Here is a 27,298-nt window from a genome sequence, read left to right on the forward strand (position 1 = left end):
AATGCTGATTTTAGTTGTGTTGAAACTTATGAAAAACAATGCTTCTATAAATAATGCTGTGTCTATGCTTGCAGCAAGGTCAAATTTTATAAGAAAACAATGTTAGTGATCTTTGTCCTGATTTATGTAAATATATTTATGTGTTGAATATTTGATGGTTTTTCATTTTTTGTTTATTTCCCGTAAAGCCAGATCTTCTGTCCTTGAAACAAGATAAAAACAGTTTTTATACACATTAAAATAAAAACGATAAAATGTGAATTTATAAAATACTGCATTTTGATATGGCGATAGGTACGCCCTCTATCACTACATTGGACGAAACATGCGAAAAGTGGGTGCCCATATGCATTTCTGCTAACACCTTTTGCAATAAAGGCGTAATTATGTGTGTACGAATATTTATAGATTTTCTTTCGAAATATCCCATTTTGTATAACTTTGCTATTCATTATTTTATTTCAAAGATAAGGAATAAAGTTTTGGTAGATTTTCTAGTATTTATATATTTTGTACAAATGGTAGTTTTTTGTGAACCAACATCTTACGAATTATGAAATAAAACATAAATTGAAATTTCACTGGAGAATGCCAGACGCGGTTAGCTTGAATTTTAGCTGTCATTTAGGGCAGTATTAAGATTAGGCTCTCATTTTTTGTTTTAGTTCAGTACAGTTAACTATTTAGTATAATGAGATTGAGATTTTTTCAATATAACCGCATTTTTCCAAGCAAAATTAAATATATAAAGCTTTATAATTATGAGTTAGTGACCAAAACTAAGTCATTTGCCATATAAAATCAAATGCTAACGGCATTCCACACAAAAAATACTTTGGAAGGATATTTAGTTATCTGTGGCAGTCACTATTTTATAATTTTATGGCTATGTTGAAAAAAACAACATGGCGGACCGACGGAGTTCAAATTTGTGATCTAAATTGTAGTTTATTTTGTGTGTAGTGTATATTTCTATTATTGTAGACTAAAAACTTTTATAGAAACATACATAGTGACACAAAATACAACATATGGTGAGATAATTTAACTTTAAAAGACAAATAAAAGTGTACGTGTCATTCAGTGTAAAAAAATTGTGATTTTCGTTTGGTTGATCGTTGTTGAAGGTGAATAACGTGGTTGATAATCAATGAAATGTCGTTCCCGCCACGGCCGCCACTTGTGCCGTACGGGATCGCACCAGGAGTGGTCACAATGTCGATGCCTACACATGTAAGTGGATGCATGTAACATATAACCTAAACAAGCTTTTTGGGTAATTCTGAGGTCGCTGAGCTTCAAGGATCATATAAGATCCCCGGTGCTCATTATTGGCATATGGCGAAATTTGCTAAGCCATCGAAATTTATACGCGTAATCCGGATGTCTTTCGTACAATACTATTGCCTTCAACTGCTGGTTTATTATCGTGATTGATAGTCACACTCTTTTATATTCCATTAGAAAAATCCTAAATCCCAACACTAGATGTAACCGTAAACTTCAATAATGTAATATTGCGAAGTTGCCTCTTGTGTAAATATTTCTCATAAGTTTCGGTAAGTACTATGTATGATAGCTTCTAAGTGCTTATAACAGCGGATTTAGTTTGTAGAATGAGTATTGTCTTACTTTCGAACAATAGATTGAGATATAAACCTACTCATGATTATAGATAAAAAAATACATATAATTTGCTTAGAATTGGAATCTATTTGCAACATACATGTGTTTCTGTTTCATGAGCCAGTTGTTCAAGTTGAATTATCACAGAATTTACTGAGATTCTAATGCCTTATGAGGGTGTACCTAGTCCCGTCTCCTTTTGGTTGAAGCAAAAGGACAATAGTTAGATATTGTAGCCTGTGTAATGGCTGGGAGTTATGATACTTGGTGTTATTAAGTCTCAAACAAGAGGACTTTAGTGCCACATAACATGTAATTTCAGTGTTGTGTCTACTGTTTATGAGTTTATAAGCATTATCTAACTAATATTAATGTAAATGTGAAAATGTTTTAATGTATTTAGTTTAAAGTAAATACAGAAAAAACTGAAAGGATTTGATTGCAATTTGTCACATTAGTAGTCCTTATTGGTGTCATACAGTGTTATAGGGACTTTTGTTGTGGGAAAGGCTTTTCGCACTTTAAAACCATGAGCAACACCTAGTATTTTATTAATAACCATACTGTAAGCCTTGGTTAGGTTAAGACCGTTTCTCTTTCACCCTGTGGATTGGGGGCATTTAGAGAATTCTACCACAGTAGGAGACAGGCAGGAGCTGTCATAAAAAGCTACAAACAGAGTCCATTGAGGGTTGCAGGGGCCATACGCCATTAGTGTGTGGGACGGACGGCAGCATGGAAGGTAGGCTTCATGCTGCCCTTTAAGCTATGCATCTTTCCATACGCGGGTGTACAACACGGCGGTACAACAACTGAGACACTTCTGTTGGAAGAAGCTCACAGCCGTTCCTAATACGCCAAAGAGGGCCACTGTGGAGTTTTAATTGGTATACTGTGCTTGGGATGTATATAGTTAGGGACTCAGCCTGGCTACTTCCAATGGAATGATAAAATCTGGGCAGCTCAAAATACTTTATAAGGCATGGTTACCCTAACATAACTGCCCAGTCGCCCGTCACAAAGGCTGAGCAATAGTGGTAAGTCACTTTCTCTGCAAAACTAAAAAAAAGGGCTGTTGACATTTTGTGATAATAAAAATATGCTTGTAATTAAACACTGGCTATGACAAACATAGAATAGTGGCTATTATATCCAACATAGCATATGCTTGTTTTGCATTTTTTATTTATCGTAATCTACATTTAACCTTTAAATTTTAACACCAACATCACTTGATATAATATTACAAGTGAAAACAAACTTTCCATGTTCAAAAAATGATTATCATTCAATTATTCCCATCCCATGGCAATGTGGATCATGGGGTTGGGGTAAACAGATAACAGATATCTGTTGTCATGGATGTATTAGACCTATTATGTTTCATTTTCACTACCTGGCCTCCTGTCTAACATTTTTCTTTCTAAAAAATTCAATGTGGGAAAAATTTTATTAGAAAAATGCAGACCCCATTTTTCCTAACGTTAGAATTAAACCTGGAATCTGGCAATTTGTACTCCATATCTTCTACAACTAAGCTAAGAGTTATGGATCTTACATTTGGCCAAAATTCTGTCTTTAAAATTTTGGAAAAGCCAATTCTACATGTGTAACAAATTCTAGTAACATTTTTATGGTTTAAATTTTATCGCCCATTAAACATTAGTATTGGAAAAGATAATAATGGACCATTGTGTATGTGTTTTAAGTAATAAAATGGGAATAATTTTTTATTACTTTTTAATTATTGTATGACATGTGACAGTCAACTTATTGCTAACTTGTGTTTCATTTGTGGTACCTTTTCTGGAATTAACATAACCAAATCGAAATTAAATATAAATGGTATCTGCAACATCCTTGCTATAAGGTGTTTATATTAATGAAATTGGAGAAGGAAAACATTTAGAAGACATGGTTTTATAGTTATGAATTTATACCGTAAGAACAAACTCACAATCATTTGATTTTGTTCCACTCTGTTATAATATACAAAGAATTAAAAAAATTGGGGTTTTTAAAGTTAAACTCAGTAAATATTTATTTAAAGAATTTATTTGTCCTGTGCATGTTAAGATAATTTGAGAATGACTTATCTGATTTGGTTGATTCCTTTTTGTTGTGTTTCTAATGACAGGGTTAGGTCTGTATGTAAGTATACTTTGGAAAATCAATAGGAGAAAGTTGGAAAATTTAATGATATATTTGTATGAATCATTTTTGAAGTCACTGAATTGACTTCAAGAAGAATTTAGTATAAATGGTTGGTTCCTGCTTGAAAGTTAGAATTTTGTAACCAACAGGTCTGCCCTGTTAAGCTAAAAAGTGGTATCTTAGAAAAATCAAAATCTTATTTTTATGTAGTCAAACAGCTTAAAGAAATACCCATCCAATAGCCTTACTTAAATAACGGTATCTTGTTTAGAACTTGTTAAAAATCCTTAAAAGAGTTCTCTACCTCAGTTTTACATACAAAGCTATAAAGTTATATTTACAAAACTTTGATTATCTCGAAATAAGGTTTCCCTGACATACCGCTTTTGCCCTTAGCATGGCAGAGGTGGCAATCTACAAAGATTAAAGGTAGTTTACATAAAATTCGTTCTGTGTAGAAGGCAGTCTGGCAGGACATCATCTGCTGGGTCTACTTATTTTCAATATATTTATTTACACAAAACTATTACTCTCTAATCAGCTATTGTATGTATAGATACTGATTAAATTCATCATTGATTTCAGGTGATGGTAGGCGCGTACGGGGCGAGCAGTGCGGGCGGGCGCAGCGCCCTGCTGCCCGCCCCCAGCGCGGCGGCGGCGGGGGCGGCGGGCGGCAAGGCCGTCATCTCGCGCGGGCCCACGCGCAACGCTAACGGCGCCAAGGAGACGGACGGACCGCCCGTCACTGTGTTTATTGGTATGCTTTTTGTATTATCTGCTTTTATGTTTCTGATAGGTTTACAATTGAATCTTATTTCCGTATGTATTGAGGCTAATAAGACAATTATAACAGACACTTCTGTATCAAAATTGTTTTATAGCAGCATACTTGGACTGTACACCATGGGTTACTGATTTCAATTTCTAAGGTTGCACAATTAAATGTGTGACTTTTTAATTCAAATAAACCTACTTGGCTTATCAGCGTCTTCACCTTGTTTTAAATATGACGATTAATTCGAACCCTATCACATAAGGTATAGAGAAAAATATAAATATATTATTTTGTTGCTGTTATCTAAATCTTAATTTTGTGTGACCAGGTAACATATCCTCCCGAGCGCCTGACGCGATGATCCGCGCCCTCCTCACCGCTTGTGGGCCCGTCCTCAGCTGGAAGCGGGTCTCCACGTTCGGGTTCAGCGAGTTTGCGAACCCGGAGGCTGCGCTGCGATGCGTCCGTCTGCTGAACAACAGACCGCTCGCTGACAAGAAATTGTTAGCACGGACAGATGGCAAGATGCAGGCGCTTGTAGATACTTATAAGAGTGAGTATAGTTTTTTATACAGCTTCCAAAGGTAGACGAGCTAATTGCCCACCTGTTGGTTGGTGGCGACCATAGACATTTGCAATGCCTAGAGCACAGGCAAAATCCTGTCTTATCACAAAATTGCATAGTTTTTAAATTTGAAATCTATCCTTCTCTACTCTTTTTATTAAATGTCTTTATGATGATGAGAATTGTTGGTCCAACACCAATAGATAACTTGGCTGAATTAATAATGTTGTTTACAGCGGAGCAGCGTTCCAAAATGGAGGAGGGTGGTGGGGGTGGTGGCGGCGCAGGCGCAAGTAACAGCAGCGGCGAGGACGCGTCGTACCTGGACGCCCGCCAGCGCGCGCTGGACGACGCGGCGGGGCGGCGCCTCGACCAGATCGTGCGCGACTACCAGCACGAGATCAACAACTACGAGACCATACAGAAAGGTACACTCACGGAACAACTGATAACTGGAACTGGTTGTATGTCCCTGGTATGCGAGGATCTGCCAGGATAGGTATAATCATATCTCAAACCTGACTGGTTGTATGTCCCTGGTATGCCAGCGGTAGTCTGGATAGGTTCCACTGATCTATTTCTACCACCATGCAGTGGTTAATATCGGTTGTCGATACAAAAAGGTGCCAGACATGTTACATTTGTCGTCGGATATTTAATTATTCGTAGCAATTAGATGATGGATATGACATTTGTGAGAACCACATACTTATCTTGAAAATCACACTTTACAATAAGTTACCTGAACTGTAGATGTAAAATAAAAAAAGTAAGTCCTAAATAAATTAAATAATAATAAAAAGTAGTAGTATTAATAAATTTCTCATGCCCTACTGCCACTACTACTATTACTACTATAAGAGAATTCGTCGCATCGGCAACATCATACTTTCAGTACAATAACAATACACTCGCGCACAAGTTATATTCGCATTAAATTCCAAAATGATCAATAGATTACAAAGTAAACCCGGACCTGGATTTTTGATGAAAATAATCTTAATTCATGCAGTTTTAGCATAATCTTAGCAGAGGTAAAGACGAGTATGTGGTTTCATTTATTACTGCAATAGCAATATGACCCTGTATATTATCTAAACTCACTCCTTAAGGTTAGTTAAAGTGGAGTAATAGTGTCAAAAAAAAAACTTTTATTTAAACAGAGGAGGCGATATCAAAAACAGCGCGAGTCCTCGAGGAGGCTGACATCTCGGAGGAGAAACGCGACGTGATCCACCGCGAGATCGGCAAGTTCCGCGAGAGCATGAAGGTAAACCCCCGCGCGACCCGTCACGCGACCCCTCACTAATGTCGCCAGAGAGCCGAGCACGACACATGCCTTAGTATTAAATATATAGCATCGCTTTGTCACGGGTTGTTGTGCCTTATAAAAATAGGTAATAATTGAGCTAGATTTTGGTCTGGAAAATAATAAAGTATTGTTTAGACAGTGCCCAAATTCAGTTCAGGGTTTTAAGAACTTATTTTTTAAAGGTTTTGTCTGCATAAAAGTTCATGTATACAGTGCACAATATAGCTTCATAATAGTGAAAAAAGAAATGATAGATGTTTTACATTTATTTATAAGACACTTATATTGCTGTTTAAAAAATGTATTTATTTTTATTCTTAGACTTAGTTTCAGTAGTTATTTTATATAAATATTTCTTGTATCGATAAACATGGTGAGTTAGGAAAAATTATCTAACCAAATAATACAACAAATAAGTTCTAATAATTATTGTAGTGACGTTTGGTTTTAAAATAAGAATGACTATAAGCATTATTGTCACTTATTTAGGCAGATTTTTCCTACTTTTAGGGCATATGTGATAGAGGGTAAAGATTTTTGTTAAGCGGAATGAATGTTTAAACCCAAAAATAATATTTAGTTATAGAAAAATATTATTTTATATTTATATATTATTACCATGACTATTAGTTACACATAGAAAATACGTGTAGATTATAGTAAGCTGTTGAAAATTGTATGAATGTCTGAATGGTAAGGTGTTTTGTCAGAATGAAAAAACTATAATACATCACTATTGTCTCACATTAATTATATTTATTGGATCTGCTAACAAATTATTACATTTCCGAACGGCAACAGGCCAACAACCTTGTGACGGAGCGATGTGTAGCATACTGTTAGTGTATACTGTACGGTTGGTAACGGTGTATGTGTTCGGCACTGACAATGTTGCGGTGTTAGGTGCCGGAGTCGGTGTTGCGGCGCGACTGCCGAGCGGACCGGTGAGTGCACACACATGTCTATCACACGCGCCGCCGAGCTGTTGGCACGGGCAGGGGTATGTCAGTTGGAAAGTTCATTGCAATGGCGTTAGTATATATAATATATCAGCCCTGTATTATATACTTGCCCACTGCTGAGCACAGGCCTCGTCTACTACTGAGAGGGATTAGGCCTTAGTCCACCACGCTGGCCTAGTGCGGGTTGGTAGACTTGACACACCCTCGAAATTCCTATAGAGAACTTCTCAGGTGTGCAGGTTTCCTCACGATGTTTTCCTTCACCATGGCGTTAGTGAAGCAAGATAAATACAGAGAAACCGTTTATTACTTATATAGCTCGATTACAATATTTTTGAGCGGAAAAACGAGGCAGCCGTGTGTGACACTCGCATTGATCGTGGCAGACAACTAACGTCGGTAGATTTAAAGAAATATATAAATATGTTACCGGCTCAATGACATCACACACTCGGGCTCCCGCGTTACTCCTTACAATCCGTCATTAACAGTGTCAAACAGGGCAATGGGGTAGTGTCCAGTGCGGGGCTCTTGGGGATAGGGGTATGTTGTAAACGGAGTAGTGGGGATAGAATGATAGGTGTGAGGCTCATGGATTATGGGTGTGGTGGTTAGAATAATAAGTGTCAAAGGTATTGTGTATACTACTTATTGGGGTCTGATTGGGTAAGGGGTAGCCAATTGGGAACAATATATGTCGATACAGTGTTTCAGTTAAATTCAAGATTAGTGGGGTCTAGGGGTAATGGGTAAATAAGTTACTGTTGTTTAGGGGTTTGATATTCCATTATGTATGACTTGAATAATTGGCACATTGAATGATTGAATATTTATCTGTTTGAGAGGCAATATACACCAGGTGAAATGTCGTATGGAGTGATATGGGGTAGATCGAATATGGCGAGTTGGGTGTGAGGTATGGGGTGCAATTATGTCATGTGGTGTGATTTGGGGTAAATAGTAATACATTATGGCAGTGTTAATATTTTTAATTCGCCTAAATTTTCTGGGCATTTGTATTGTATTTTTCAACTAGTGTCAAAATTTGTTTCTTTGAGGATAATTTTATATGAAGACTTTAAATATTACAAACATAAATGATATCCAATTTTAATTTATTGTTTCAAAATACAAAAGCAGTTTTGTTTATTTTAAACCTAAATTTCATTAGTAATTGAAATGTCACACATTGGGGTAGAAGAGAAACAATGCGTTATAAAAATTATCTTAATGCAACATGCCACATTTTTGCCCCATAATAGGATCTGTTATCTACTATCACGTACACTCACATCCCATAGACTGTAAAATGTGTTAGTCTGTTTATTAAAGTGATTGAACCATCTTATATTTCAAGCAGTTTAAAAATAATTTCAGTAAAAATAGTAAACAGTATTAGTAAAGAAGGAAAATTGGTTAAATTAAAATAGTTAAAAGCTAGGATAGAGTGATTTTTTTTTATTATTTCAACCACAACTGACATACCAAGTCCAACAGCAAGGCACAATTAAATCTACAAAAAAATATATAGGTTTAATATTTTTTTCGCATATTCGCATTTCCTGTCAAATTGCTGTTTTATTCTCCATATAATATCCTATATGGCTTCAATATATCATATGTATATACTGACACATGTATATATATTTCTTTTGGTTGTACAAGTGATATGACGTCACGTCGTCAGGTTCATAGTAATAATGTTCGGCACATGTATACAAAATACGGTTTATTTTTTTTTTAAATATATTACATTATTTTTCATTATATTTTCTTTCTTAAGTATAGATAAGCGATTTTATCTGAGTGAAACGGAACGTGATTTGACAAAGCAATTGAATGTCATGTTGCATTTTTTTTTAATTATATTTTTTTATGTTGGTCATAGGTTCATCAATAGTACTGTAAACATAGATTATAAATTGACAATATACAATAAACATTCATCTTTGTACATTTTTGTATTTAGAAAAACGTTGTGTAGGTACACTTAAAATTAACCATTAACTCCTATATTTCATTTGCAATATTCCAAAAATAAGAAATATACCCATTTATCATACGCTAGAAAAAAGAAACATTGTTCAGAGATCAGACATTTAATATCACACGCACTTTTACCCGTGCACTTACACCACACAAGCGTCCGAAGCAATCGAACGTTCCGTTACACTCAGAATAGTCGCACGTCGCGAGTTCACATTCGTGAGTTGTGGACGAGCGACACGCCGGCGACGACTACGCACTCTTTTATAGATGACGAGCGATGTACTTGATATTTTAACGGCGGGTTACATTCTGTGTACAGTGGAAGGAAGGAAGTGGTTGTAATAGGAAATATTTTGGTAATGAAAGAAAAAGTATATTGTAATTTTGATAATAATAGTGTCAATAGTTATAAAGGATGTGTATTTTTTTAAAAGTAATAATTTTATTTGATGCATTATTTGTTTAACGGTACTTAAATATTGATTATGTCGAAGATTTTTAGTAAGAATTTTATGATAAAATTTTAGTATGAGACGAATTTTTAAAGAAATCCTGCAGTGAATACTACTCAGTATTGGATAACGTTGAATATTTTCTACGAACATTTTTCAAATTTAAATATTGTCATTCTAAAAGCGCCAATCGTTTACATTATTTCGGATTGGGGAGTTTGATACGTTGTAAGAGTGCTCGGTCGTCGCCGGCGAGGCATCGCATCGCGGGAGCTGCGCAGCGCGGCGGCGGGGCGCGGGGGACGCGCGGCGCCGCCCCGTAAGTACCGCCGCCGCTTTCAGGTGCCGCCGCTCCGCTCCACACAAGCGTATGCACCTACACAATATGTTGTTATACACGGCTGCGGACGCGAGACTATATCATCCCTCTCTACTTTGATTTTATATTTATACAGAACATCCCTGTATATGACATTTCAGTTTGAAATTTATATATAATAAAGAACATCCTGTATGTGACAGTTAAGAAATAATAAGTGTACACTTGGTCTTATAGTGTGATCAGTGTCGCTTATGTGGTGTTATTACGACGAAAAATATAAAAACATATACAATTAGCCGGAGTGATAATGTTCTGCGCTACATCGGATGATTTTCTGTTGGAATAATCGTGTGTGCATGGATCATTTGTTTTGCATTTCATTGTGCTAGAAATATGTAGAATATTTTACATTTTTTTTACAGTATTAACAGTATTGAAAATCTATTTTTCTTTATAAAATTGAGATACTTGTCTCAACCATTTGAGTACATCGTAAATTACAAATAATATTGGTTAATAAAAAAAATAAACACAAATGAATCTCGCGGCCGCAGCATCTTTTCGTCAATATAATTTATAATTAAATATTGTGTTTCATGTCCCACATTGACATCTAGCGACATCGCGTGACGCACAAAAAGACTGACAGTTCGCATTTCGAACACGCTGTATAAGGTTTAGAAAAATGTATAATTTTCTTATTATTTTTTTTTTGGTCCATTGTCTCTGCCTATTCTTATGTGAAACAGGCGTGACGATATGGATGATGGTATAAATATCTCTAGGAGTATGCTCGACTTGTTCATTTAAATTTTTCAGGTAAAATCTATGTAGTTTATAGAATGGTAGTAAAACATATTTTACTTTATAGAACACGGTAGTTTAATGTGCAGCAGCTCTCTCTTTCTAACAGTTTTTTTTTTGTAGGAAACACTCATGATGGTAATTTTAGGGCAACCTATGTCAATAAGAATTTCTAAAGAATTTTACCGTTTTCTATAAAATATTTAAAACTTCAACGCGCTAATCATATCATTAGGTAAATACAAGCTAGTCGGCTTGAATAAAATCATAATGACGCGTGTTAGAAGTGCGAGCGCGTCAGTTGCGCGTGCGCAGAGTGTGTCGCGCGCTACAGCGGGCGCCTTGTGTTGTGCGCAGGAGGAGGCCGACGTCGTCGTGCGCCGCAAGAGGGACGTCAAGGACGAGCCGCGCGACAAGGACCGCGAGCGAGACCGCGAGCGCGACCGCGACCGCGAGCGCGACCGCGAGCGCGACCGCGAGCGCGACAAGGACCGGGAGCGCGACCGCGAGCGAGAGCGCGACCGCGAGCGGGACAAGGACAGGCGCCGGCGCAGCGTGTCCAGGTACATTATTAAACACTGAAAATAATGCATATTTTTTTGGGATTCGAATAAAATGTGTATCTTTCATCATTTCATTGATTTGTATTTGTGGTAGACGAATGTTTTTTTTTTATTGAAGACATAAATAAAGCTGTTTAATTTGTGTAAATGAATTACAAATATTATCGTATTGGCGCTATGGTGTTTATAAACAGACAAGAACTTGTACTATTTTTAACTTTGTGAATATAATATAAGATATACCATAGATAATCTGTCCTCTGTTATAAAACTGTTCGATTGCTGCAGGACAAAGGAACGTCGTGACGACCGTGACAAGGACAGAGAACGCGAACGCGAGGAGAGGGAGCGGGACAGAGAGAGGGAGAGGGAACGCGAGAGGGAGCGAGAGAGGTAATTTACAACACTATATGGACTTTATAAATATAACCCCAATATAATGGGTACTGACAGAAGTAGAAGCAAATTGGATATATTTTTGTTAATCACAGAATAATATATTTGGACACCACTACATAACATTATGTTTAGTGTTATCCCTTATTTGTGTTAAAGGTTATAATTAGCATTGATTGTTGCAGAGAAAACAGAGAAAGAGAACGGGAAAGAGAGCTCCGGGAAAGGGAGAGGGAACGGGAGAGAGAAAGAGAAAGGTATGTGTTTACAGTGAGTTTTTACGGATTTGTATAAACGATTGAAATGAAACAATTTTACAAATTTTATCGCGGTTATTTATATTAATATTTTCTCCTCTCGTTTATATATTTTATATAAATGTCTAATATTCGCGTAAACATAAGAAATAATTTTGTATGAATGATGTTAATCCAAGGATTTAGTCTATCTGTGTAGATCATCTTGGCATTGCGTTAATAAAAAAAAAAACATGTGGTCGTCAGTAGCGTAGCATGTTATAGATGGGTCCTATATCAAAAATTGTTGGGGGCTCTTCAGGGCAGTGCGAACTTTTGGGCGCTCCCTTAGGTTAATGCAGGTATGGGGCGAGAGGGGCCTAAAGCTCGGGGGCGCCGCATCACTAGTATGGCCTGGCAACAGGTGCTCGTCTTCACCTCAGCTGACATTGTCCCAAAAATCATCTGTGAATAACGTATATTTTCGCCAAGTCCCGGATTTAGTTTTATGAATTTTTTAAAATTTTGTAGTTTAGTGCGAATATGACGTGCGTGATGGTATTACTGCCTAAAGTTGCCGTTGCAACAAACTCTTTTAGAGCAGTAGTAGTGATATAAGGGCGTGTAAAATTAATATAATTTATAATTGATATTTATTTTGTTTGAAACTTACGCTTCGTTTTATTTCGCAATGTTTAGGAATACAATCAAGTTTTTATGCTTGTATGTTTTATAATTAGTTTTAATATTGATTGTAATCTGTTTTGCGTCTTCATTTTAATAAAATAAAATAAAAAAATAAAATATCACATCCACGGTAACAGTGACCTAGTGCATTCTTCAAACAAATAAATTATATGGTTTCATATAGTAACGCTATTTATTTCACATTGGCCTGTATATGTGTAGTTTTGTATGTTAATCAGTTACCACCTTCATGACCGCTTTTTTTTTCTTTTTTTTTTTGTCCCTCCCTAAAACCTTATTTCGCTACTTTTTTTCGCCACTAGAGGGATATGTGGAGCGGTTATATTTCACCGGTCACCTTGACTGGCAACTGAGCTAACATACAACACTTCCTCACATTGTAATCATTGAAGCTAGTTTCACCTCAAGTTTCGTTTCGAAACGTTGTGTACGGCGATATCGGTCGAGCGATAACATTAACGAGTTTGCGTGATTGTATAAAACTATTGTGTTGTGTTTGGGATTATAATGTTATTTTACTATAGGATAGTATAGTTAATAAGGCAGGAAGTCTGTTGGAGAACAGTGTATATTATTAATTTTATTTTTTTATTGAACAAAACATTAAATCATGTATGCATCATTAGTAAAAAAATTAAGAAATGACATGTTAAAAAAAGCAATGATTTCCCCCTATCGCGGTGTTCCTGATCCTCTAGATACAAATTTTGTATAGTAGCATGACAAAATAGAGATGTATATTTTATAACCTTTTAAAAATTCAATGAAAATACCTCAATCTAAAACCAAAATACGAACCATCACAGTACAAAATAAGAAATATACACAAACAAGTATACGGTAATAAATCAGTGCCTATTGATACGAACGTCAACACGAGTGATAACTTGCAGTATTAGTGCTGCCGTTGCATTATAAGTAGAGTTATTTTAAAACACACGTCACGCATTTATCCCCGAAGTGGTATGCAGAGACGCAACCAGGGCATCCACTATTCGCCAAGTGTGTTCCGTCCCATGATAGGGGGCGAGTCTATCGCCATATTGGGCACAAATTCCAGACTCCGGAGTGATACTGAGCAGATAAACCTAAATATTACTTTGCCTGACCCGAGGTTTGAACCCAGGACCTCAGAGCGCTGCCGTACCGCGTATGTAGTAGAACTGTGTCATCGAGGCAGACTTCAGTTTATTAGAAAACACAAAACAATAGTACTTTTATATATTAGAAAGTAACTTGGATTAAATTTAGATTATCTGTTAAAATTTAAATGCAAACGACATTATTTTTGTGTTAATCTAAAATATTTCATAACCATACAGGCGGTAGGTATCTCATATGTCAGAGTTGGCCTGGGTAGGTACCACCGCAATGTCTATTTCTGCCGCCAAGCAACAGTGTGTAGTCACTGTGGTGTCCCGATTTGAAGGAGATTGTAGCCAGTGTAACTACTGGACATAATGAGACTTAACATCTCATGTCTCAGGATGGCGAGTGCAGTGGAATACCAAACAATAATTTGTAATTAAAGTTGTTGGTGTTTCTACTGTTTATGGGCGGTCGTATCTCTTACCATCAGGCGAACAGCAAGTTCGTCTCGTCATTCAAAGCAATAAAAAAATACAAACTTATCATTATTGTTATTGAAACTTAAGTCGTCCTACAGTTGTTAGTGATTGGTTAAAGTATGCAAATAGTGTATGAACCATGGTGATGATCCCAGTGCTGAAAGTGTTATCCATACATCCGTACATACGCACGCGGTACGAGATAGAACGGGACAAGAGAGCCGCTAACGGGTACTATTCACCTATATTTCATCATTATTAATTACTAAAATAAGTTGTGGTATGTAGTAGAGGTGATAAATGTGCAGTCAGAATTGTTGTCGATGTGCAAATGACATAGCTATGTTGAATTTCATAAATCTTTAATACCATAATGGACGCAGCACTTAGTAATAAATACTATGTCGATCATATGTCAGATTGACCTTAGATCAGTGAATACTGAATATGATGAAAATATTGTTTAATGAATGGTAATAAGATATATCAAGTTGTATAAATTGATAAAATCAGAATTATAAATCTACGCGACTGACCAAAAAAATAATTTTTATGGATAATTTGGTGACATTGTATTTCTTTTGTGTAAAATATATTCAGTAACGCAAGCAGGCAATGCATTTTTTATTATGGGAATAAAAAAACAAGTGGTTGTATATTTGAATCGTTAATTCGTGATAGTAGGCAAAGTTCTATATAAATTTGCAAGTGTTTGACTTCGACGTGCATTCATTTGTATCCATGAAACATTATTTAATCCATAGCTAGGTGTTTTAAAAAAAAAAACACTATCATAAACTACTTAACACATACATTTCCTATTCCAGAGAACGTGAGCGCGAACGCGAGCGCGACCGCGAACGTTCTCGCGAACGTGACCGCGACCGAGAGCGCGAACGCGAGCGTGATCGCGAACGTGATCGTTCGCGCGGACGCAGTCGCAGCGAGGCCGACTCGCGACGGGAGAAGGAACTCGAGGAGGAAGCGAGAGAGAAGAAGAGATTGGAAAAGAAGGCCAGGGAGAAGGAGGCCGCTTATCAGGAGAGGTGAGTGGCTCTTTAGATTTATACTGTGCAATTTTTTTATATTGTAACGGCGGACTTAATGTCAAAGGCATTCTCTACCAGGCAATGGCAACAGGTGCAAACAAAAACATAGGTCGTGCACCAATGTTATTGTTTGATTTTTAATATAGTATCAATATAGCCGAATTGCATGGAATTTAACTACTTAATGCTTGACATGTGAGCTGGCTAACATTCCAATAATTCCGATGGTAAATGGGTTAATGTTCCACTGTGTATAGTTAGAAATGATGGTACTTTATCTGGCATAGTCACAGTTTAGAGTTTAATAATATGTGCATTAGATTAAATTCGACAGAAAATGCGTTTTGTTACTATCATGAACTTACAGGTGATATTTCAATCTTCAAAGATATTCTCAGGATAAAATATACGAATAAATAAAAAATGACATGTATCAATAAATTTAATCAATTGAATATATTTATATCAAGGATCACTTTTATCTGACAATTGGAAAATCAGCCCTTGGATAATCGCTTGTACAAGTGGCAACAAAAAATTGCGTTTTTAAATTGCAGGTTACGCAACTGGGAGGGACGCGAGCGACGCAAGGCGAAGGACTACGAGAAGGAGAAAGAGAGGGAGCGCTGCCGCGAGGAGGAGCGGGAGAAGGAGGCCAAGCGGCTGAAGGAGTTCCTCGAGGACTACGACGACGAACGCGACGATCATAAATACTACAAGTTGGTTTTTTTTATCTATTTTATGTTCAAAAAAATCTTTATGGTTTTGTCTATACTAATGAGCCAGTATTTACTTTTTACGTTGCAATGTCTTTGGGTTTGTGACTTATGTATTGATTTGTGAACTACAATGGACTTAAATGATGAAATAGCTTCGTTGATTTTGTATATATTGCATATTACTCTACATGGTTGCATTATTCTCAGTGGATTTATACACTGGTCTAGAATAGCTTCGCTGGCGTCATACGTATCCACAATTATAATAACGATGCTCGTTGTTGCATTAAAATATTTATATCTAAATACATAATATATATCTTTTATAATAATATGAAACATTTCGATGGCTCCTAAGTAAACTATCGTATCTGGAAAAAAACGACTCACTTTTTTACGTTTTATATCAAAGTACTGATTACTACCAAACCCATTTAATTCAAAAGTTAATAATAATATCAGCCCTGTATTATATACTTGCCCACTGCTGAGCACGGGCCTCCTCTACTACTGAGAGGGATTAGGCCTTAGTCCACCACGCTGGCCTAGTGCGGATTGGTAGACTTCACACACCCCCGAAATTCCTATAGAGAACTTCTCAGATATGCAAGGTTTCCTTACGATGTTTTCCTTCACCGTTAAAGCGATCGATTAATTCACAAAGAATACACATATGATTTTTTAGAAAATTCAGAGGTGTGTGCCCTTGGCATTTGAACCTGCGGACATTCGTCTCGGCAGTCCGTTCCACACCCAACTAGGCTATCGCCGCTTTAAATTCAAAAGTTAGTAAACGAAAAGACACTTTATTAGAAATCATTTTCAACATTTTTTTTAATGGACTTGGTAGTAAAAGTACCTAGATAATGAAACGGTAAAAAAGGGAATATCGCTATTATTTCACATACGATAGTTTATTTAGGAGCCATCTCTTTATAAAAAAAATTGAATCGCTTCCAAGAGCCAAGGAGCTGCAGCGACGCCTCGGCGCGCGAGTGAGGGAGGCGGAGAGCGACGCGCGCGAGAGGGAGAGGGAACAGGACGAGCTCGATGCTCTCAAGAAGGAGATATTCGCCGACAAGCCGCTCGATGATCCCACCGCCACTGCCGCCTTCGAAAAGGTACATTATTTACAATAGCACAGGTTCTATTATTCCATAACTGATTTTAACTAAAGTTCAGGATCTTAAATCTTAATGGTTAGACGAGACGTAACTTTTGTAGCTGAAAACACCTTTATTATTATAGTATAGATTCGAATTCCGAGTTACTTGTATATTTATTTATTTATTTCAATTAGAACGGATAAACCAATTACACTAATTAAGTTAACAATAAATACAATATATGTATATAGTATGTGTATGAGATGAAATATGTATAGGATAGAATACTAATAAACCAAGTATAGAAGACTGGACATCATGATATACAGATATTTTTATAGCACCTATAGACAATAATATGGCCTTTTAGACCCAAAAACTCTATGTTATCTCATATAAAAAAAACTTCCCAATTGATTGGTATTTTAAGAAGAATAACACACATAAATATTGTCAAATTTGTTAAAAATAAATAATGAAAAATGTAACGTTATTTTCAGGCTAAACGCGAACAAGAAGAGTTGTACAAGCCGCGTTTACTGATCGACGTGAGCCTGCAGGTGGAGCAGCAGAGGGAGAGAGAGGAACAGAGAGCGAGGCAGAGGGAGGAGGCGCGCAGGGAGGTACGTCACTTAGGATTGCTTTAGCATAGGAACGTAGTCGAGATAGGGGTCTATTTGATGAGTGGATGTTGGGAATTTTGGACCAAAACCAAACTACCTCTTACAATGAAGAACTTTCTAAAGATATTACAATTTGGAAAGCCTCCAAAAGTATTTCGACTACAATTGTCTCCAACCGCCATCTTAAATTAGGATCCTGATCGCTTTTTCGATCTATCGTGAAAATGAACCAATCAGAACAAAGTATTTTTTGACATTACAAATGAGTTAATTTGATTGGTTCATTCTCGGAATCGGATCGAAGATTGAGATTGGGATTGTTTATTGATAACTGTTGTGTGGTTTTTGCAGGCTCGCGAGCGCTTGGCTCGGGAGAAGGAGAGGTACCTGCGGGCACAAGCGACCAGACAGCTACCCACCGAGGCTGAACCCATCGACTCCGATGACAGGTATACTATCTAGACTTTGTGGTTATTCATTGATGAAAAAGTTATTTATGATGATAAAGGTTATACTAATAAGGGCAACCAAGTTGTAATCGTAAATTATAACGTGTGTCGAAGGGGTAGGCAGACCTGCAACCAGGACACTCAGTTTTCTTCATGTCTGTTCCATCCTATATTGGGCACAAATTGTACAAAGTTGTCAATGGCACAGAGTTGTCTTGCGGTCGATACTGAGCAGAAAAACACAATATCATTTATTCAGGATTCGAAATTTGGATCCCAAAGTGATGTACTTCGAACGGAATAAAACTACGCTGCTGAGTCGTTAGACATTTTTAAGTTTTAAAATACATTGTAACATTGTTGCATAGAGACACTTTAATAAGCTAATATTGAAATACTAGTTTCCCTTAGTTGGCTGTTACATAAACAAAGTTGAAAAAAGCCAAAGAAAATTATGATATTATTGTCACTGCGTTCAGGCGCACAGTGTGTACTCATAGAACTGTTTATCTACAAATAAATTTGCATACCGTGAAAACGTTGAAACCTGTAACTGTTACAATGATTCCTGTAAATAAAATAAATAAAATAAATTAGCCCACATTTATAAGTTTTATGTACGCCGCGTTCACTATTTTAGGACATACATTTATATAAATAAGTAACGAAAATGTAATTAGAATTAAGTAAAATTGTAGTGTCTGGTTTGTGAACCAATAATAAAAAAAAAATAAAAATAAATAAATAGATGTATTGTTGAATCCGTGTGTGAGTGTGTCCGCCCCGTGCTAATGACATTGCGCCGTGCGCAGCGGCGGCGGCGCGGAGGCGGCGGCGGTGTCTCCGCTGTCGGCCTCGCCCGCGCGCGCCGCCTCCGAGCCGCCCTCGCCCGCCGCCACGCCGCCGCGCCACCACCGCCACCGCCACCGCCACCACCACGACCACCACCAGCCCACCACGCCCCGGGAACAGGTGCGTTACATGCCACTATTGCCAATCAAAAACATAAACACATTCGACTAGTGTCGAGTTTTGTACGTAAATATTGGTTAACAAAATCTCCCACTACACCGTAGTGTGCAAAAACTTTCTGACCATTATACACTATTCTTAAATTGCCATAATTTCATAGTAATAATACGAAACATTTTCCATTATGTCTAATAATATGATGACATAGTTTTTACATAGAAAACATATCACGCTTTTTTCCTAAAAGGATAAATAAAAGTGCAAGGCCATACATTTTTCACCAAATGTGTTTCATCCCTTGATGCTATATGACCAAGTCTATATCATCATATCATCATATCATCATTTCGGAATCCGGGCTGATATTGATCAGAAAAAGCAACAAAAATCAAAAATCTATAAATCTATAGCTTAACTTATATGTCAATCATGAATGATCCATATTTGTCTATTCCCAGAGTCCAGACGGTGGGTCGACTCCCCCTCCGCCCACAACGACGACGCACACGCATGTAAGTAAACTACAATATAAATCAACCGTTTTTTTACTTTATTTGCCTCTAAAGGCAAACAGACAAACAGAACTGGTCATAGAAACTGGGGCAGGCCTTCAATGAGGTGGACCGACGACGTGGTCCACGTGGCGGGACGAAGCTGGATGAGGACTGCCCTGTACAGAACAACCTGGCGTGCATTGCAAGAGGCCTACACTCAGCGTTGGGTGATTATATAGCCTGAAGAAGAAAGGCAAACGAACTAACGGTCCTCCTGATGGTAAATGGTCACCGTAGCCTATGAACGTCGGCATAGCGAGTAAATCCTACGCATATCATAAAAAAAAATTAAATACTTATTGTCATCCAACGAGGAAACATGAGAGAATCCAGAGTGCTAAAGTGCGAGCTAAAAAAGTAATTAAAATTACCGAAATACAATATTGAGAAAACAAAGAAAAATAAAAATTATCACACATATAAGAGACCTCATGATCCCTCTCACCTCTCATGACTTCTTCCTGCAGACACCAACTCCTCTATCTTCGTATCTCCAATCTCCATTTCCTGGTTCAAAAATAAACAACACTCTTTCTACAAAAAGACAAGAAGAAATAATTTAAAAGCCATCAAACTATCCGATTGTTACTTTCTTTCATATAAAGTTATATAAGTGATTGTTGTGTCGTTTTGCAGAGCGGCGCGTCTGCGAACAGTTCCCCCATCACGATAAGCTTCAAGAATCACCACAAACAGAGTCCCGGCAGCATCACCAACACGCCGAACAGTAAGTGTATTTTAGTGTAACTTCACATTGATTGTACATAGACTGTAAGTGGGATGTTTGTGTTCGCCTGGATATTGTACATAAGGCGTAAACCCATACTTATGGCATTACCCATATTTATATATGGCGTACATAAACCCATAATTATATGGTGTGGCCATATAATTGTGTTTTTACGCCCACAGTGTGTCGATTTGTGAAAGATTATCGTCTCTCTACGATTGATATTCTATCTTACGCTGCTTCACCTACCAATGGTGGCGCAGGATGGAATTTTCTAAAAGGGACCCCGACGCAACATAACTACTAATATACATAAATGCGGTCTACACGCCGTCCTAATTATAATTAGATTTTATATAAATTACCAAAGCGAACCCGTAGCTACATAAAAATTAACTGTTATATTAAAATCATACCTTAATAATTGGTTTATATTTTTTTATCGAAACTTTAATTATTGAAATGTTTTTCTTCATTACTCAATTTTATAATCGCACCTGGTTTTTTTACTATTTATTTAAACCTGTTCAAGGGACATTGGGCGATTTTTTAGCATATAATAATATCCTGAGTGGTATTTGAGGTACACGTCGTGCAACATATTCTCATTATCCTTGAATGCCTTTCTTATTCGGGTAGTCATCGCTTAGGTAGTTAGTGAAAGGCTGATAGGTTAGCTAGGTTAGGGCTTTTATTGTCCTCACCGGTGAGGATCGCGATGCGTTCTTCCTTTATTGTTTATTTAAAATGACATAATATATACATAATTTTATTTCTTCTTCCCTGCCAGCCCGAGCTGGCTCCTTTCTTTACTATATTTTTCATTTATTTTATTTTCAATATAAATTGTCTTTGTTTATATAAGCTACTTTAATTAAGTAATAATTAAATATTCTCATGTACCTTGACTTATCATAAGTGCAACTATGTTCGCCTACGTGATGAATAAAGCATTTTAATTTATTTTTATTTTAATAGTTAAAAAAAACGTAGATATATGTATGTGTTGTAAGTGTTTGTGTGTGTCGCAGCGGACGCGCTCCGCGGCCGGCGCGCGCACGCCGCCTTCAGCCTCGACGACGACGAGCACGAGCCCGGTGAGAACACTACGTTGCACTAAATTGCACTAATTTGCACTAAATTGCACTAAATTGCACTAATTTGCATTAAATTGCACTAATTTGCACTAAACTGGACTACACAATAACTGTCAACTACATGTTGGCTGGCAGCCTCAGGGATAAAAAAACGATTGATTTTGGAAATACAAGGACATATATTAACGTAAACAATTTGTTACTAACGATCATGGATACGATTGATGCGGCGCGAGCGCATCGTGACTAAACCACAGAATACTAAGCCGTATTCATTTACATATTTAATTTTGTTCGCTTTAGAGTACGCTTAATGCATCGCATTAAGGTCCACTATAGCATTTACTAATAATATACCGAAACAAAAATTACATACATTTTCATATTCAAAGAGGAAATTATAGAAATAGTCACATCCAACCCAAAAATCTTAACTTAACAAGTGTAAGTCTTAAAATATACGTAACTACCCACAGCGCCGGCGCCGGGCAAAGAGAAAAAAGACAAAGACAAGAAGAAAGGAGAACCAGGGTCTGACAAGGAGAGCAAGAGCGCCGAGGAGAAACGGAAGCACATAAAGAGTCTCATAGACAAAATACCCACGCAGAAGGAGCAGCTGTTCCAGTACAAATTAGATACATCGCAGGTTAGTAAGGCTTTTTGGGGTAGTTTTAACTGACGCTGTAGCACCTGATGGTAAGCGGAGTGGGCTCCAGTGAAAGTGTCGACTGATGATTATTCCTCGCCAGTCGGCATAATTTTGCCGGCCTTTTTCAGCGTCTTAGAAGAATTATAAACGCAGAGGAATGTGTATTTATGAGTGGATGATATTTTCTTAAGCCATCTAAAATACCACTTTTATCATTCTGATATATTCGCAACTGTTCTGACTGGTTGGTTGCCTAATAAAAAATTCTCTGGTTTGACTGTGTTATCAAAATCCACGTTAAATTAATCTACTGGTGGTAGGTCTCTCATATGTGAGAGTCCGCCTGGGTAGGTACCACCGCAATGTCTATTTCGGCCGTCAAGCAGCAGTGTGTGTTATTGTTGTGTTCCAGTTTGATGGATTTGTAGCCAGTGTAACTACTGGACATAATGAGACTTAACATCTCATGTGATGATGAGCTCCGTGGAATACCAAATAATACTTTGGAATTCAAGGTGTTGGTGTTTCTTCTGTTTATGGGCGGTCGTATCGCTTACCATCAGGTGAACGGCAAGCCCGTTTCGTCATTCAAGCAGCAATAAAAAAAAATACATCTGGGAATTATACCTAGTGTCTCTTAGCTTTTATGATATTCTAAATATCATATTCCAGATCGACAAACCGCTAATGGAGAAGAAGATCAGGCCGTGGATAAACAAGAAGATCATAGAGTACATCGGCGAGCCGGAGCCCACGCTCGTCGACTTCATCTGCAACAAGGTGGAGGCCGGCTCCGCGCCGCAGGGCATCCTCGACGACGTTCAGATGGTGAGTGGGGTCAACACCAGCAGAGGTGGGGGGTTGAAGGAAGGGGACATAGATCAGTATTATTAATAGAAAAATTGTGTACGCATGCGTAAATTTAATCGATTTTGTGATCAGCTCTATTGTATTGGTAGATCTATTGCTTTAAATGTATTTTAATCGATTTTATTTAGTAGGGTCGAGTTGATTGCTATGAGTATGCAAATTTGTAGTAATTGTGGAAATTCTTTGTAAGTCGATTGAAATTTGCAGTATTGCGATGTAATCGCTGTAATCGATTTTCCTTACAATCGATTCTTAAGTGTATCTATTTTAGTCATTTTTTAATTACAATGAACTTTTATTATTACCTAGTGAACTAATCCGCGAAATGCCAACCGCAGGTGCTTGACGAGGAAGCGGAAGTGTTCGTGGTCAAGATGTGGCGGCTGCTGATCTACGAGCTGGAGGCCAAGCGCGCCGGCCTGCACAAGTAACGCGCCACACACTCGTTTGTGACCAGTTGGACACTTAGCGTATTCACAAACAATACTATAAGTACGCACTGTGCGCCTGAGCACTGTACGCATGTTGGCAATTACATAGTTTCTTTTAGCCTTATTCAGCTTTGTTTATCGTTTATCTAACAGCCAACTGTTTTTTTTATCTTAGCCAATCATAGTGCCTATGCCTACAGATTGCGAAGTCTGTCATGTCGAAAACATTGACAAACAGACTTATGGCAGTTTTGCGTATTTAAGTAATGCTTGTGAATACGGGTCTTAGACAATACATAAAGGACGCGGCTTGAATGATCTTTCTTTTCTAAAGTATGAGATCGTATGCTCACGCGCAGGTTTGTTAAAACTGTTGTATATGGCATTAGTGTGTGTAAAACGGACAAATGTTTAAGATTTTCTTATGTATGCAGACATAACTCAAAACTATCACGTTTGAAGTGATAAAATTTTTAGTTCGCGGCAATAAGTACTGCACCTGATGGTAAGTGGAGTGGGGTCGAATAGAATGTCGACTGACGAGAGATGATTACCTCTTGGTACTAGACACAATTATGCCGGCCTGTTGGAGCCGGATATACACAGGCTGATCCCGTAACGCGACACACTTACGTGGGCCACTATGGCGGGTTAAAGTCCTGTGTACGGTGATCTATCTGGGCGAATATAAAATATACCTACCACAAACAAGAAACGTGGCGCATCCTTTATAAATGGTTTAAGGTAGTTGACCGTAAATTACGGAGGTGATACGTACAAGTGACAAATGTTTTAAATTAAAATACGGCATCTATTGTATATAAAATTAAGTCATGTGATTATATCGCCTCTAGTGGAGAATGCAAGTCAATCTATGCCGTGAAGTTGGTTGCGTTTTGCCTTCTGTACACCTAGCACGGATACTGATAGTATTCGGTAAGTTATTGTTTAAGTAATATTTTGTATAGGAATTTCAATAGCGCCCCAGTGAGCGTATTTAGAACTAAAATTTGAGAGGACATAAGCGCGTGTAAACTTTGAATATTAAATCGTGTAGCCATGGTAACAGCAAACTCAAAATATAGGAATCGGCGAATCAATTTTTTGATGCAGTGTTTTTGAAACTACTATAGAGATTTGTCTAATAAGTATGTAAGAACAAATTTGACAAATATTTTGCTGGGAAGTGAAATCGGAATCGAGAATTGCAAGATATAAGCATATCAGTTGAACAGACTGCCTGCCTCACAACAAATAATAATAGTGAATTATTTACTTAAACATTAACTTACTCGATACTAATTTATGGCGCAATTCTTTATTCGTGCTAGGGGCACTGTTTAGTCTTTGGATATATTTGTAACGTTTGTTGCTAACTTCAGTAGAATGATCAGAGAAGTGCCACGAGGCGGGCGCCACGGTGTAGTTACTCAATTGACATTTTATTTTTAGTCTGTAGCCGCGTTTATTTTGCAAATTGACTGACGCTGACGAAATCAGGACTTCGAATAGCTAACAATAAAGCAATTAAATATAATGTAAAAATAATCTGATTGGTTGATTTTCACGATAGATCCGAAGGTAGGAATGCAGAACCTTGAAATCGTCCGTTAGGATCTATAATCCACATATCAGAGCCCTGCTTGTTCGGATCCCTAATCTATGAGCTCAGTGACATATCTAAATAATGACATGCGCTGCTCATGCGCACGTATCTCGGCAGAGGGAGCCACTTCCACTGGTCTTAGACGCAATAGAAAAATTATGACATTAACTTAATGAAGTTAAGGTCCAATAATGACCTGCTTGTGTGTCGCATAAATATATTGATAAAGGGTAGACGAAGACAATTGTATATGTTTGTCCCCACCCTATAATTTATGGAAGTAAAACCATTCGTTCTCACAATATGGACTCTAAGCAATTAGAAGGAAAGAATGAAACGTTTAGCCGATCATAGAGAGTTATGTCTGGTCATACTGCACTGGCCAGTGTGCAGTGTTACTGTATGGATAGCAAAATCCACAATTCACAACTCAATGTTTTTGTGAACTGTACTGATGTTATTTGTACGAATTTCCTATGTATTTCAATAATAAAGCTGTATTCATTTTTGTGTTGTCACACGGATACTGTGCGCGTACGCGGTTTTGTCATATTTATTTATATATTGTATATAATAAATGTGGTAATTAATGTATTGATGTACATTTTGAAGGCTCTAGACCCGCTTCAACAAAACTGAGACTGCAATATTTAAGGTTCATTCTTTTAGCTCATCCGGTCTTCCATTCACATGTTCGGTCATTCGTTCCTCTACAGTCTACAGAATGTATGTCGTTTAGTTTTGACGCAACAATGGAGTACGCGCGGTTGTGATTGTGTGTGAGTGAATGAATGAATGATTGTATGGAGATTGTTGCGTACATTTAGTGTAACGTTAAGTTTAATTACCTCTTAGTTGATATAAATAAATATTATTACTACGATGTTTTGTTTTAATGGTATGTAACCCTACTGCATATAATGAAGTATTTTTATATTACCTTACTGGTCAAGACCGAGCTAAGTCGTAAAGGGCTACTGGGTTCGATTCTCAGTACAGATAAAAAAAATATATGAAAAATAATGGGTGGTTGGCTCGGGATTTTAACTTACTCTAAAGCTTACCTTTCTAGCCCATTTAGGATATTTCCATAGGTGTGAAAGAAACTTGTCGGGTCGGGAGCCCTTTAAAAATAGATGCTTATTAGTGGCGAAAGGTGAAATTTTTCGAAAGCAAACCCTACACAACATATAGGTACTAATATGCATTAACGCGGTCTGCAAATCGTTGTAATGATAATTAGATTCTACATAAAACGAAGTGCAGTACTAGGTGCGGTACGTAGTGCAGTACTGATGTTTAGTATCGATTATTAAAAATTTTATCGATTATAAACGTGTGGGTTGATAATAAATAGTACCTAAATAATAAATTCCATAAAATTAGTCAGCAGTAATATGTTGTTTTTATTCGTTAAAAGGCGTTTTAAAGCTGTACATATTATTATGTTTGGTGGTAAGGCATATATTTATTACCATTCCAGCAGCATTGTTTTTAAATCATTATGTTTGGTGGTAAGGTGCTTTACTATTGCTGGGGTCGTAGCAAAGACGTATTATAATCGTTATGTTTTAAAAAAAATGCAATAGCCTTATCGATGGGATATGTTGTTCTCATACATTTTATCTGCTATTAGCGTTAACGATTCTAAAAAGATATTTTCACTACGGTCTTTGTGTATTACGTACTAGATTTGGCGTTCCTAACATTCACTGTGTTCAACTGAATTGAGCTGCAATCCATTCAAACTGACTTTAGGATGGTCAATATTGACAGCTTGTGGTTGTGTACGGAGTGGCGCTCATGATATAAGAACTCGAGTCTAAGTGTAAATCTGGATTTGAATAAAAAATATTAGTCAAATAAGTAAAAAAAAGCGGCGATAGCCTAGTTGGTTGTGGAACGGACTGCCGAGATGAATGTCCGCAGGTTCAAATCACAAGAGCACACACCTCTGACTTTTAAAAAAAAAATGTGTGTATTCTTTGTGAATTTATCGTTCGCTTTA

General features: G+C 37.2%; 1 protein-coding gene across 1 annotated transcript; it reads left to right on the top strand.

Moving 5' to 3' along the window:
• The first annotated feature begins 872 nt into the window (after positions 1-872).
• LOC115454060 (RNA-binding protein 25) lies at positions 873-26,173 on the top strand. The gene is made up of 21 exons (XM_037436869.1): positions 873-1,034; positions 1,128-1,233; positions 4,366-4,540; positions 4,887-5,111; positions 5,360-5,551; positions 6,287-6,393; positions 11,322-11,527; positions 11,816-11,920; positions 12,109-12,180; positions 15,263-15,481; positions 16,042-16,203; positions 17,165-17,324; positions 17,810-17,932; positions 18,284-18,381; positions 19,194-19,353; positions 19,812-19,865; positions 20,544-20,634; positions 21,669-21,734; positions 22,211-22,380; positions 23,056-23,211; positions 23,592-26,173. Exons 2-21 carry the CDS (start codon positions 1,156-1,158, stop codon positions 23,682-23,684), a joined length of 2,712 nt encoding a protein of 903 aa, XP_037292766.1. The 5' UTR covers positions 873-1,034; positions 1,128-1,155; the 3' UTR covers positions 23,685-26,173.
• The last annotated feature ends 1,125 nt before the right edge of the window (positions 26,174-27,298 follow it).

This window comes from Manduca sexta, chromosome 2 (genome assembly GCF_014839805.1).
Source record: "Manduca sexta isolate Smith_Timp_Sample1 chromosome 2, JHU_Msex_v1.0, whole genome shotgun sequence".
NCBI classification, from domain to species: domain Eukaryota; kingdom Metazoa; phylum Arthropoda; class Insecta; order Lepidoptera; family Sphingidae; genus Manduca; species Manduca sexta.